Source organism: Lactuca sativa, chromosome 7, assembly GCF_002870075.4.
Source record: "Lactuca sativa cultivar Salinas chromosome 7, Lsat_Salinas_v11, whole genome shotgun sequence".
Lineage (NCBI taxonomy): Eukaryota > Viridiplantae > Streptophyta > Magnoliopsida > Asterales > Asteraceae > Lactuca > Lactuca sativa.
Window position 1 is genome coordinate 207,178,207 of NC_056629.2, and position 15,813 is coordinate 207,194,019.

Sequence of the window (15,813 nt, forward strand, 5' to 3'; positions counted from 1 at the left end):
TCTATGACTTTCATTTAGATTGCTAAGGCTAAATCTCGCTCTATCATAAATTCATTATTTACGCTTCCCGGTGTCGTGTCGGTTTTGCCGTAAAACTTCGGCGGGCCATAACTTCTTCGTTATAACTCGGATTTCGGCGTTCTTTATGTGTACGGAAACCTTGAGACATATTCCACAACTTGGTTAAGATTATTTATTCTATATAATCATTTGTCGAAAAGTCATTTTCGACACTTATTGCCTTTAAATTGACTAGCCCGGATCTGCGAGCGTTACACCAATTTCTATCATGAAAAACGAAAATTGAAAATTAAGTTTTAAATGAATTGAAACTCCTAGAACTTTTTAAATTCATTGAAATTTTCAATGGCATGTTTAAATCTCGAGTGTGCCCTTCGTTTGTGACTGGGATGCAGAGGATTACAAACAAGTCGTGGATAACCATGCAAATATACATGGTGCCCCCAATGTTACAGTTGCCTAATCGACGTGCCGGTTAACCACACACACTCCATCGATCTATGACAAACATTGAGTCACCCTTTTCCACCATTGCTTAGAGCCCAATTAGTGTGTCGGTTAACCACACACACTTCACTAACGTCTTAGCAAATGTACAAAGTGTAATTTCATGGAATAGTACCAACTCTACACTTTTCCTAAAGTAACTAAGATTTGAGTATTTAAGAAAGTGTTTAGTTACTTCGTACTTTATGATACTTATAATGGAAGGTTGCGTCCTATCCTCCTCGTTCGGGTAACGACCCTCCACTAGTCAAGAGTGCGGTGGGTAAAACTGGATACCCAATGACGGTCATTTTACAGGCCGCTTCCTTAAACACCCCTTATAGACCAGCTTCGTGAATGAGGTCTACTAACGGTAAGATTGACTCTTTACTTATACAAATATAATATTAAATTTTAATTCTATAAAGTATAAGGGTGTATTTTACACTTTTAAAATACTAGGTGGTTTAATCTATTAAGAAATTATACTTTTAATTTTATTAACTTAAACCGTGTCATTATGGATTTATTAACTCTCTTTTAATTATACATTTAATTAACTTTATAAAACCATAAAGGGTGTAATTTGAACTTTTCAAAAAACTAGGGTCTTAGAATTTAATATTTCAAAATTAATACCTTTTAATTTAAATTTTAAATTCCAAAACTTGAGGACAAATTTTGAAACCTTTCAAAATATTAGGGTTTAACTAAAACCTTTTGAGTTCAAATTTAAACTATAAAATCTAAAGGGTGTAAATTGAAACTTTTCAGTGATATTAGGTTAAATATTTGACTTATAATAATCCTATATTATCCATATTTAACCAAATCCATCAATTTTGATGAGGATAATCATTCCAACTTAAAAAAAAACGATTTTAGGCAATAAAAACAAGTTTTGGTAATTATCCTCATCAAAATCTGGCCAGAAAATCGAAAATCCCGGCAACAGAACAATCAACTCGTCGAGTTCATGCTCCAGACAGCAAAACTTTTTGATTTCTTGATATTTGACAGTTCACTATTGCATCTATTCACTAGAAAATGACATTGGCTTTGATACCACTAATGAGTTTTGAGCACTACATCAATCCTATGGTGTACATGTAAACCTTAAAGCTTTGGATCTAGTTTGTCTAATGAACATGCAATAATCATCCAAAGCTCATAAACCCCAGATCTAACATACAATAATCAAATTAACGTATGAATTAGAGTTTAAATCTTACCTTGATTGTTATGTAGCAATAACAATCTCAATTCCTTTTGTTCTTGACCTTTGAAAGTTTAATGCCTCAAATGTTACACTTCTAATGGAGTCACAAACACCATGAGCAACAAGATGACCTAGGAGAAGGAGGAGGAGCACCAAAAACGTCCAAGAACCCTTAGGGATTACTTCACCACGTTTTTGGAGCCTTATGGGTTCCTTATATAGTTAGGCTATTAGGGTTTTCAACCAGGAAACCCTAATCCGACTGCTTAGGCCCTAAGCAGCCCATGGACTCCCTCCTTAGAAGCCTTTGATGAATTCTAATGAGTTTTCCCATAGATTTCGTTCACTCCAACTTCTATGGAGTCCATTAGCCAATTTACGCAACTATCTTATAATTACACAATCAGTCTCCTTTATTTAATTAATCTCTTTTAGCCACAAAACTAATTCTTATTAATTATTGACTAATATTAATTAAACAATATGATTTCTCTTTTAATATATTATTCATATAATATATTAACAAATCATAATTAATCTTTTTTTCTCCTTAGTTCATCCTATCAGTTGCTATGGTGAAGGCATCCCAAAAGGATCATGCTTACAATCGGATCAAATACATACCAAAATAGTTATGGACTTAGACACCTAATCCAACAGTTTCTTTTATATATATATATATAAGTTTATTATCACCTTTATGAAATATTTTAATTTTAAATTTTGATGAGTTTGTAAATTTTATCATCATTATATATTTATATTATATTAAACATTTAGTGTTACTTTACATTTTGTATTAGGTAGGAAACCAAAAATAAATTGTTTGCAAATATACAAAGACGTACATAAACTATTTGGAGAACACCAAAATATGTTGTAAATGGATCGAAAATCGAGAAAAATCAAGAAAAGGGGGGAAAGAGGGAAGAAGAAGCAATCGGGTGAAGTGTGTTTAGGGTTCAAAAGAAGAAAAAGCAAAAGAAAACCCAAACCCCAAAACAAGTTTCAAACATCGATACACCAAAACCCCTTTCTCTCTTCTCTTGTTTTCTCTTCTCTCTCTATCTCTTTTTTTATCTCCATAACCCAGCCACACAGTTGAGCAGAAGGAGAGTGATAAGAGGGGAGAGTGAGTTTGGAGTGTTTCTTTTCATCTCATCTCATCTCCCTCTTTCTCTGTGTTGTGTTTGTGTGGAAAAATTCATCATACCCTTCAAGCAATTTGATCTGACTTTTGATTTTCCTGATTGGCAATGCGAAGAGGTAGAGCAGGGACGCCGTCTAAGACGATGGCTGAAGCGGCTCTTTTTGGGACTGATGGATCTGGATCGAAGCCGGATATTAGGTATAGAGGAGTGAGAAAGAAACCATGGGGTAGGTTTGCTGCCGAGATTAGAGATCCATGGAAGAAAACCAGGGTTTGGCTCGGTACTTTTGACTCTGCGGAGGATGCAGCTCGTGCTTACGACGCCGCTGCCCGGAATCTACGCGGACCTAAAGCCAAGACCAATTTTCCGTTGACCACTTCACCGTATTACCATCAACAAATCCCAAACGATCATCATCCCTTCCTCGATCATCACAGCATGTTGTACCAACATCCAAATCATCACAGCGACTACCCGATTGTTGTCACACAGAGGCCGACCTGCAGCAGCCTGAGTAGTACTCTCGAGTCTTTCAGTGGACCTAGACCGCCGGTAAAGTCAGATTTCGTTTTACCCCGGAGACACCACCCTCGCTCACCTCCGGTGTTTCCTGACGATTGTCACAGCGACTGCGATTCGTCGTCTTCTGTCGTTGTTGACGGAATCGGGGAAGGATGCGATGCCGGAGAAATTGCTTGTTCATCTTTCACAAAACCCTTTTTATCGATAGATTTAAATATGCCGCCACCGTTCGATGATTTTGAGCTGGCCGAAGATGATCTTCACTGCACAGCACTTCGACTTTGATAGTCCAAAATGATTCGGTGATTCAAAGTCTATATTTTTTTTTCTGCCGGAAAAAGTATATCCCCAAAAAACATCAACCATAGACAAGATTAAGATTAAGATAGTATTAGGATGCAAAATGGGGTTGTTGTGTGTTCCTGAAGAGAATTTTTGTTTGTTTATTCTAATATTATGAATGAACATCATATATCTTGTTCTTGACAAAATGTCATCATGAACTTAAAAATCATATGATATAATTAGTTGCTGATGCTATGAAATCCGATGGGTATGAAACGAAATAAGGTAAATGAAAGTATGAGATGTCTTGTTTTCTTTTGAGGCAATGGAGCATTAAAGCCTTTTGCAGACAATGCAGTGTAGTGTGTAGTGTGTAGTGTGTTTCCATGGGTAGTGGTAGATGATTGTCATTTAGTGGTTGTTTTCCCCCAAATGGATCTGGTTCAAGATTTTGAAATGTACATTTAATGATTCCTTTATTAGAAAAGAAGCAACAATCTTTTCTTGGTCGTTGATGTACACCTCAATAGTCAACAAACAGCTTGTGCACAATGTTGTGATTCAAATAAACTTTATCAACAATGTTGCTTTCACTACATTTTAGTTCTCTCTATATATATATATATATATATATATATATATATATATATATATATATATATATATACTTATGCTCAAATGTTTTTACTATTTATTGTGTGATTAATTCTGAACCAATCATTTTAGTTATTTTAAGAAAGTAATTAATGCATATTAAATGCTGAAGATGTAATTAATATATATTATATCTTCAACATGTAATTAATATATATTATATCTTCAACATGTAATATGCATTAATTATTTTCTTAAAATAACTAAAATGATTGGTTCAGAATCAATCATAAATGCACATAATAGATAGTAAAAACAAAATAACCTAACCCTATATATATTGAAAAAGTCAAGCATACTACTGGAATGTGAATCGTAACTATACACAAAATAGCAAGGCTCATCGACATTTTCTTTTCAAGGAAAATATCATCTTTCAACATATTATCAAAATTTATTATTTATTACTAATTAATATCTATAATACTTATTCATTTTAGAACACTTAACCTGAAAATACAAATAAATATAAATTGAACATTAACTTTAACTTTTTCATTAATCTAAAAAACATTAACTTTAACTTTTTCATTAATCTAAAAATTTAAAATGTAGATAAAAATAAAACTAAACTGAAAATGATATAAAAACATAAAAAGCCATATAATCTAAACTAAAAATTATATCCCACAATCAGTGGTAACAATTGATGACACAATACGATAAAAATACACGACATGAAACGAAATTGAGACGAAATTGAAATTCGTGTTCATGTCATGTTCGTGTCAAGTGTAAAAAACACGACATCGTGTCGTGTTCGTGTTCAAAATTCGACACGAAATTGACACGATTTAGCTTTGTTTGTCGTTTTTGTCGTGTTATATATGATTAAATATTAATTAAATAAACTAATTGTTATTTTATGTTATCTTTGTCGTGTCGTGATTTAATCTGTTCGTTTTAATGTTAGTTAAGAAAATCACGACATCATGTCATGTCGTGTTCGTATTACATAAAACCTCGTCCTGTCGAGTTGTGTCAAACAAAAACACAACACGATGACCCGATTTACCAGTCCTAACCATAATCATACCTTTACCGATATCTCTAGTTAGAAGGTCGGTGTTCATCGTTAATTTTTGTAAGTCCCATTCTTTGTTGTGGTATTGTATTTTTGACATAAACTTTTCTTTCTCAAACTATAACGAAACTTTATATATATATATATATATATATATATATATATATATATATATATATATATATATATATATATATATATATATATATATATATATATATATATATATATATATATATATATATTCTCAACTAATTCTTCAATTTTTTCATTCAGTATGACCAAATTTCTTGACGATGAAATTGAAAGATTTATATGTTTAAAAATCAATGTAGAATGATATTTGCTAATAACATATGATCATGTAAGGTCACACTAATAACAATTTAATGTAAACTGAATATTTATAAGAATTCAATTCTTGATAAATATTTATATTTTTTGTAATTAATTGGAAAAATAAATATTTTATGAAAATAATAATTTTAATAATAAGTATCAAATAAAATAATAATATATGATTTATAAAAGTTATGTGTATTTATAAACTAAAAAGGCTTTGGTTTTATAAGCACTAATCTAGCTTTTATAAAATTATGAAAGAGTGTAAAATACCCTTTGTCTTTTTTTTTTCTTTAAATGCCAAGCACACCACTAGGTGGTGTGATGGATGGTTGTTTCTTGTAGGGATAATGGCTTCAAAGAGTAATATATTTTTTGATTTTTACATTTAGTCACTAGTGTATTTTTTGTTAAAATTTGACCATTTAAATTGTTTTTGTTTCCACATTTAGCGCTTATAACCGACTACTCCATGTTAAGCCGAAAAAATGACTTAATAAGATAATATATTTTTCAGTTTGTACGCGTTTAGTCCTTAATGTTTTTGTATACATTTTGTCTTTATGATCGGTTTCTTTAGATTTGATTTTGCTTACGATATCATACGTAGGACAATCATTAATGAGATGTTCTCATACGTGACTCATTCTTCACTTATATTAGTAACCTAATTCACGATCGGTCAAATAATGTTGGCGCCCTAGTTTTCTCCAAGAAAAAGATGTCTTAGACTTCAGTTTCGTCTTTCTCCATAGAAGGCAATGAGATTCTTTGTGATTGCTTCCTCCCAACTCGAATTTACACTTCTAAGACAAAAGAATTAAGGAAGACACTAAAATAGTTTTCACCTCCAAAACAAAAAACACTTTGGCAAAAAGTTTCATCTATCTCCATAACAGACAATGGGATTCTTTGTCATTGCTTCCTCCCAATTTGAATTTGCACTTTCAAGACAAAGAATCTTGTTATCTCCTATGGAGATAGATGAACCCGAAACCGGAGACATATTATGTTTGGAAAAAACTAGGGCATTAACATTATTTGACCGATTCGTAAATTCAGTTACTGATATAAGTGAAGGAAGTGCCATATATGATAACACCTCATTAATGATTGTCCCACGTATGATGTCGTGAGCAAAATCTGAAGACATCGGTCATAGGACTAAATGTGTACAAAAACATTAATGACTAAATGTGTACAAACTAAAATATATATTACTATTTAATTCATTTTTTTGGCTTTAACCTGGAGTAGCCGGTTACAATGACTGAATTTAGACAAAAAAAAAAAAACAAGTTAAATGGTAAAGTATGGAAAAAAAAAACCCAGTGACCAAATGTGTACAAATCAAAAAGTATATTATCCTTTTAAGTCATTATCCCTTTCTTGCATTATCTAGTTAGTTAGCAGGCAAGTTGGGACCAGGGAGGTCTCGACGACTTTTATAAAGCAACTAGGGGGCAACAAGATGAGTCAGTGTGGTCTCAATGATTTGGGATTTTTGTGTGGAGTCGCTTGTTATTCGGGGCATATGCTAAGTCGCTTGCAGTTGGATTAAATAATCTCAGAGAGGTTGATTTGACCCTGTTGCGTATTTCTTGTTTGAGTCTAACCATTACATGGATGAATCTTCTACTCGAAGGATTATCCGATCCTTCTGTCAAGTATAAGTGTTTTGCATCAATGAATGGTCAGTGATTTTGTTCTCGTCAGAAGCATCAAGATAATCAAGGTATAACGCTTGGTTCATGTATCATTTATTTCTCTAACAATTAGGGTTTTAGATTGGGAATCGACGAGTTGGGGAGCTCCAACTCGATGAGTAGGAATGATTATGGATGCAGGACGAAGGGTCTACTCGACGAGTTGGAAGGGCCAACTCGATGAGTAGGCGATGGAAAGGAAAACCCTAAGTTTTTGGGTTTTGCACCCTATATAAAGAACTTATGGTTCATTTATGGCCTCATTCATTGTCTTTACAGCCCATAGAAACCCTTGTTCGAGCCTTACACCTTCTTGAGTGTGTGTGAAAGCCTTGGAGAGTAATTTTGGTGTGGTTGTGAAGGAACTTGGAGCTTGAAGAGGTTGGAGAAAAGGGAGAAGCAGTAGATCCGACATCTACTCTGTGTTAGCAACCATTTGGAGGTAAAAAGTCTTTACCTTCGCTTTCCATTTCTTATATCTTCCCTTATACAAGAATATGGTCATTTCTAGTGCAAAATGAAGTTACTCTCGGGTTTGAGCTTGTCATGAGGACATGGTCTCAGATCCGGACTCCTCTAGGCCCCATGGAGATAACGTTGTCGACTTTATCTAGTCTTGGCCCTTCTCCATTCCCTAAACCTCTTCCTAAGCTTAGTTTTGGGTGTTTTAGCCTCTTGAGGCCTTGCATGCACGTAAAGTTGACAACTTTATGTGGTAATTACACCCCAGGAGGTTAGATCTACAGTTTGGAGCCTTGGTTTCTCTTAAAAGCGTCAGAATGAGAAAAAGGTTGAAGGAACTCGACGAGTTGGATAAGGGTTTTCCCGCTTTCTGGATACTGAGTGAACTTGACGAGTTGATGAGACAACTCGGCAAGTTGGCTAGAGTTTTTCCGGGTTTCTAAACATTGAAGGGACTCGACGAGTTGCTAGAGGCACTCGATGAGTTTGGGTCAACATGGACCACTAACCTTGACTTTGACCATGGTTGACCAAGTTTGGCCTTTTATCTTACCACACCAATGGGCCAAAGGCATCAAGGTCGGCCCATTTTGTGATATGTGGTACACTAGGAAATCCTTATATGTTTATATTCATGACTTATGTTGCTTATATGATTGATATGGCTTATGTGATTATGTGGATTATGTGGGGTATGCTCTAGGGAGCTGACTAAGCATTAGCTTACAATTTATTGGTTGTTTCAGGTACTTCAGGATCTAAGAGCAAGGGCCCGACATGATGGAGCGGCTTGCACTCTCTGGCATTTTGTTTAGGGACACTCTGATTTTACAAATAATGTTTCTTATGTTTTAGATTTGAAAATAATTGTGATTGGAATTTTATAACTCATGGAAATGGAATTCGTTATTTAAAAATGAAAAATTTTATTGAAAATTTGGGCTATTACAAGTTGGTATCAGAGTCTTGGTTTGAGGGATTAGGGCACCCCCTCGGGTGTGTCATAACTCAAACTGAGAAAATAGTAAAATTGTTTCAAAAATCAAAGTTAAAAACTTTTAGACCAATTTCTCGTAAGAAAAAAGGAGAGTGCAATGCGCGTAATCGGTCGAGCACAAGTAAGTATTTTTCCCCAGTATGTTAGCCATGATAATTTGATATTCGGTATGTGATAATCGTATGAATCTTGCTATGTGTATTGATAGTTCATTTTATTTACTTCTTTTTATAGTTTATTTTAACATATTTCATTCATAATTTAGATAATTTCCATGCATATTTTTCTTTTTGTTATTTTATGGCCAATTTCGGGTACTTTCCAGTTTTGTGAGCTTTATTGCAGATTTCATGGAGACTAGTGGAGAAGGAATGTTCGGGACGTATGGAAAGCAATTAGAATAAGAGGACGTCGAGGATTTTGGGCTTGATGGGTAGTGGAGATGATGCATGGAGTGATCTTGATGATTATTTGAAGGCTTGGAGAGAAATAAACTTTAAATTTGCAAGATGCGGGGGAATATTCAAGCGTGCGTAGATTATTAATCGGGCGAGTTCACGAGCTTTGGAGGATTTGGAGAGGTCAAATTGGGCTTAAGATGAAGAAAATCTTGAAGAAAATGGGCTAGGAGGTGATTGGATTTGATCTGGGCCAAGTAGGCTAAGCTATGGAGGCCCAAAACCTCAAAGATGCTACATCCAGGGACCACCCGCGCAACCCACCCGCGCAGCAGCACGCGGGTCGCGCAACCTCCTGCAGGGGCAGTTTCGGAAATTCTTCTTTTGAGCTATTTGAGGAAGGTTGGTGCCCATCTTTTGGAGACCCTTGGACATCCGATTTTTGGAGATTCTCTCTGGAGTTTTGAAGACTTTTGAAGGCCAAGAACACTTGAAGAACATCATATTTTTACCTCTTGATTCTTGCTTAATGTTTGGTACAATTTTCTCTAACTTTGTTTCTTTGAGTTTAGCCATGCTTGGCTAAACTAATCTTGGTTGACTTTTGGTTAATCCTTTGAACTTTTGTTGAATGTTGAAGAATCCATGAACATGTTCTTAAATCTTTATGGGAATGTTTTGTGTTTTAACATCTTATCACTACTTGTATGTTTTAGTTCATGAGTTTAAATGTGTTTGTGGTGATTAGTTGGCTAATTTCTTGATTAAGTAAAGGATCCTCAAATTAGCAAGCAACAAATGATTTTTGTGTTGTTTTTGCTTCACACAATCATAAAAACATTTCCTCCAACATGGTGGTGAAAGCATTTGACCCCTCTTGGATTTGGTGACTTTTTGGTTCTTAATGCTAGTTGACTTTCACTAATTACATGCTATTTGGAATTAGTGACTTTGACTAAGGAAATTGTTATGAGCTTCTCTAGCCATTTCAACAATTAAGAAAAGTCTAGGTAATCTCAAGCTCCTTGGATTACTATAGCCAAATTAAGGATTTAATTCAAAGTATTGCACCATTGGATTCTAATGATATGTTCATCAAAAGTCAAAGTGAGGAAACTTTAAGTCAACCATCTCTCCCTCATTGATTTTACATCAAACTCTTATTTTTGTTGCATTTGTCTATTTAAATCATAGTTAATTCTAGTTTGTTTCAAGTATTTCAAAACAACAAAACCCCCCCATTTTATTTTTATTGTCATTTTACAAGTACTTTTACAAAGAGATTTTTCATAGAGTTATAAATTGAACCAATCTCCGTGGATTTGATCCCTTTACCACTATACACTATTTTAGTGTGTAATATTTAGGGTTATTATTTGTGTTGGCCTCGACAACCACCAAATTTTTGGCGCCGTTGCCGGGGATTGGTTTTGATTTAATCAGTTTGTTTCTCTATGCCTACATCTCATTGTGCAGGTAATCTAATTTAAAACCCCGAAATTAAAAAAAAAAGTATGATTTGGAAATGAACACTCCTTGCACCGAAGACCAACTTTCTGAGCTAGCTCAGTTAGTTATGATGATTGAAAGTGACCAGAGTGTGCAGTTCACACCTCTTCTTTGTGATTTTTGTGCCCAAAATGGACATCATTCCGACACGTGCCCATATTTACAGGGAGAATGGGAAGAAGTGCAAGATAAGGGAAGCTACTACCGGTCAAACCAATGGAGTTATGATCAGCCTCAACATGATCAATGGTGGGACAACAACCATGTTTGGGGAAATAACCATTACCTAAACCCATACCAAACATGGGGAAATAACCAATACCAACCAACTCCACTGTTCCAAGAACCCTATCCTTACCCTCCTCAACAAACTGAAACACCAAGCATGTCCTTAGAGGACATTGTGAAAAGCATTGCCACTTCTACCCAAATTTTCCAGGAAACAACTCAAGCTAGCCTCAAAAGCTTAGAGCAACAAATAACACAAATTTCTCAATCATTGAGTATAGTGGAATCTCGACACAAATTACCATCTGAAGAGAGCCCATGTCATAACGCATGTTGCATTCCTTTGAAAGATGAGAAAACTTTTGATGGCCCAAAAGTGTTATATGAAGAAGAGGAAGAAGAAGTAGAAGTGGAAGAGGTTGTTAAAGAAGAAGAAGAAATTGAAAAAGCTGACAATGAAACTATAGAGGAAGTGATATGGGTTAATGAAAGAGAGGTTGAGCCGCCCACTACCATTAAGAAACTAACTCCATTGGTAGACCAACCACAAGAGCTGGAAGTGATAAATTTATCGGACTCTTTAAAGGATACGTATCCCAAGAAAGAAGACGCCCAACCGGTCACCTACTCAAAAGCCAAGTCAAAGAAGGAGGAGTTGATCACCTTAATGAACAAGTACAAGAAAGAATATGGTTGGATGATTGCTATTATCGAAGGTCTGAGTCCGGTATGGTTCTCCCGTAAAAAGAAAGTCAAATACAAGAAAAGAGTCCCAATGGAGGTGTGGAAATTAAAAAATGTAGACACGGGGAAAATTTGCAAGGTTAATGGACATCAATTGAAGCCATTCAATGAAGGTTTTGATTCAAATGTCCAAGATGTCGTCCATTTGGACGCCCCAAAGTGTTAAAGTGAAGTTTGGAGGCGTCTCGCCAAAGACGTTAAAGAAGGGCATTTTTGGAAAGCATTGTGTTTTCGTGTTTTTAATTTGAACAAAATGAGTTTTGAAGATGTTTTTGGAATTCAAAATAGTTGTTTTTTGAAGAAATCAAGAGTTTCTAGGTGTTTGGGGCTGTCCGAAGTAAGAACGGGTGAAAAACGAAGAAAAATGAAGCGAAAATGAAGATCAGGATCAGCGGGCTGCGCGACCCGCGTGCTGTTGCGCGGGTGGGTTGCGCGGCCAGGTGTGATGAAGCGACATTGGCCCAAGACTTAACTGCAAGGTCTGCGCGACCCGCGTGCTACTCTGCGCGACCCGCGCACTGTGCTGGGCAATTTGGGTTATTTTTGGCTATTATTTGACCAGGTGTTGACCAAAGGTTTTAATGAGTTGACATTTTGACTTTTCTTGACCAACATTGACCGAAATTGACCCTTGTTGACCCATAGAGTAAAATGTTCAGCTTCCCTTCTTCCTCATTTAATCATCTTGACCTCCCACTCCATTCCTCTCATATAACCTTCCTGCACCCACCTTGCCGGAAAATTCAAGATTGTCGGAGTTCTACTGGTCGTAATTTCACGAAACCACCGCCACAGACATCTCCCGTCATCCAATCCTCCGATTTAGGTCATTTTTTTCCTTACCTTAAGCATTGAGGACAATGCTTGTTCTTAAGCTTGGGGTGGGGCATTTCATTTTCCTTTTATTTTTTCATGCATTTTTAATTAGGTTGCATAATATTTTAGTTTTAAGCTAATTTTCATTCATTTTTTTTAAATTCCAAAAAGATTTTATTTTCTTCTTTTTCACCTTTTATATTTTTGCATAACATTTAGCTTAGGGCATTAACATTCATGCATTTTTGTTGTCTGTTTATTCTCACCTCCTTGGATGTCATGGAACAGGTTCATAGTTATTGTATCATTATTGGTCCAGGATCTTGTTGCTATCTCACCCATCGAACTGAGACCACTAGCTGCAGTTTAGGATTTCATACTTGGGATCAGATGCTGGTAGCTTAAAGGGGTAAGTGATCATGGCCAGGTAGTTTTCATGAAGAATTATGCATACAATACTAATGACTGTAGGATATACTATAGCAATGGATGTCTTAGCCTTGCGGTCACTACCGCTGAGAGGATCACACTTGATCATGTTTGAACCGTTAGGATGAAGCACTAGTGCTTGTCCTCGAGTAGAATCCATATCCGGTCTCTTTACATCACCATATCTTTTTGCGATTTTCTTAGGAATTTAGAGAAGTCTTTTAGTCTGCATGTGGACATTCTCATTACTTTTGAAAAAAAATCACAAGTTTGAAGAGGAGCTTACATTATATCTTTATGCTCCACACATGGTCATTTTCTCGCTTAGACCATTCGGATTATATTACTACCCTTTCGGTTCCACTTACACATTTTAGGAACCAAATTTTGAGTCAAAGGGTTGTTATTACATTACCTTCAAGTATGGTAACAAAAAGAAAACAAAAAACAAAAAAAAAAAAAGAAAAAGAAAAAAAAGGGGGCAGGCAAATTCCCAGCTGCAGAAATCTGAGAAGGGTGACCGGTCAATTATTGAACTAAATTTTCCAACATTTTGGTCACCCGGCGTTTGATATTCATTTATTTAGGTATGTTTTATTGTATATAGATCGAGTTGTTTTTCGCAAATTGGTGATATTAGGGCGACTGTCGAGTCGGATACTACGGGAGGTTTGGGCCAACACCAAGTGAGTTGATTCCTACAATGGTGCCCTAGCGAATAAACCTAGTTACACATGAGAGAAACCAGCAAACATGAGATCAAAGTGTACATTTAAAGAAGAGCTCCACCCGAGCCCATCCAACTGCTTTCTCCCTACTACAGATATTCTTCATTGTATGCATGTTCCATTGAGGCTGCGACTGCTCATCCCTCCTTACTCACCTAAAGGAGTTGTCCTGGCTGTGGTTTATGGTTCCATTGTCATCGGATGAAAAATTCGTGAGGTAATAGCAAGATCAATTCAGACCATGTTGACTAACGGTGATCAGGTTCTACGGTTCTATCAATTCTTTTTATTTTCTTAGGATAGTTCATCCTGAGTTCATTTTAGTCTTGTCTTACTTGAGGACAAGTAAGGTTTAAGCTTGGGGTGATTTGATAGTTCATTTTATTTACTTCTTTTTATAGTTTATTTTAACATATTTCATTCATAATTTAGATAATTTCCATGCATATTTTTCTTTTTGTTATTTTATGGCCAATTTCGGGTACTTTCCAGTTTTGTGAGCTTTATTGCAGATTTCATGGAGACTAGTGGAGAAGGAATGTTCGGGACGTATGGAAAGCAATTAGAATAAGAGGACGTCGAGGATTTTGGGCTTGATGGGTAGTGGAGATGATGCATGGAGTGATCTTGATGATTATTTGAAGGCTTGGAGAGAAATAAACTTTAAATTTGCAAGATGCGGGGGAATATTCAAGCGTGCGTAGATTATTAATCGGGCGAGTTCACGAGCTTTGGAGGATTTGGAGAGGTCAAATTGGGCTTAAGATGAAGAAAATCTTGAAGAAAATGGGCTAGGAGGTGATTGGATTTGATCTGGGCCAAGTGGGCTAAGCTATGGAGGCCCAAAACCTCAAAGATGCTACATCCAGGGACCACCCGCGCAACCCACCCGCGCAGCAGCACGCGGGTCGCGCAACCTCCTGCAGGGGCAGTTTCGGAAATTCTTCTTTTGAGCTATTTGAGGAAGGTTGGTGCCCATCTTTTGGAGACCCTTGGACATCCGATTTTTGGAGATTCTCTCTGGAGTTTTGAAGACTTTTGAAGGCCAAGAACACTTGAAGAACATCATATTTTTACCTCTTGATTCTTGCTTAATGTTTGGTACAATTTTCTCTAACTTTGTTTCTTTGAGTTTAGCCATGCTTGGCTAAACTAATCTTGGTTGACTTTTGGTTAATCCTTTGAACTTTTGTTGAATGTTGAAGAATCCATGAACATGTTCTTAAATCTTTATGGGAATGTTTTGTGTTTTAACATCTTATCACTACTTGTATGTTTTAGTTCATGAGTTTAAATGTGTTTGTGGTGATTAGTTGGCTAATTTCTTGATTAAGTAAAGGATCCTCAAATTAGCAAGCAACAAATGATTTTTGTGTTGTTTTTGCTTCACACAATCATAAAAACATTTCCTCCAACATGGTGGTGAAAGCATTTGACCCCTCTTGGATTTGGTGACTTTTTGGTTCTTAATGCTAGTTGACTTTCACTAATTACATGCTATTTGGAATTAGTGACTTTGACTAAGGAAATTGTTATGAGCTTCTCTAGCCATTTCAACAATTAAGAAAAGTCTAGGTAATCTCAAGCTCCTTAGATTACTATAGCCAAATTAAGGATTTAATTCAAAGTATTGCACCATTGGATTCTAATGATATGTTCATCAAAAGTCAAAGTGAGGAAACTTTAAGTCAACCATCTCTCCCTCATTGATTTTACATCAAACTCTTATTTTTGTTGCATTTGTCTATTTAAATCATAGTTAATTCTAGTTTGTTTCAAGTATTTCAAAACAACAAAACCCCCCCATTTTATTTTTATTGTCATTTTACAAGTACTTTTACAAAGAGATTTTTCATAGAGTTATAAATTGAACCAATCTCCGTGGATTCGATCCCTTTACCACTATACACTATTTTAGTGTGTAATATTTAGGGTTATTATTTGTGTTGGCCTCGACAAACACCATGTATGCTTTCAAAATTGTATACGGTTTGGGTCTTATAGCCTCAGAATAATTGATTTGGCCTTATTTCATGTTCCTTGTCTGGTTGTGGTCTTAGGGTAGAGTCTGTTATTCAAAAGTCTATTTGAT

The 15,813-nt window shown here is 35.6% G+C and overlaps 1 protein-coding gene across 1 annotated transcript; it reads left to right on the forward strand.

The window, feature by feature from the left end:
• The first annotated feature begins 2,553 nt into the window (after nucleotides 1-2,553).
• On the forward strand, nucleotides 2,554-3,890 carry LOC111893915 (ethylene-responsive transcription factor 3). The gene has a single exon (XM_023889994.2). The coding sequence runs from the start codon at nucleotides 2,983-2,985 to the stop codon at nucleotides 3,682-3,684; it is 702 nt and encodes a 233-aa protein (XP_023745762.1). The 5' UTR covers nucleotides 2,554-2,982; the 3' UTR covers nucleotides 3,685-3,890.
• Nucleotides 3,891-15,813: the final 11,923 nt, after the last annotated feature.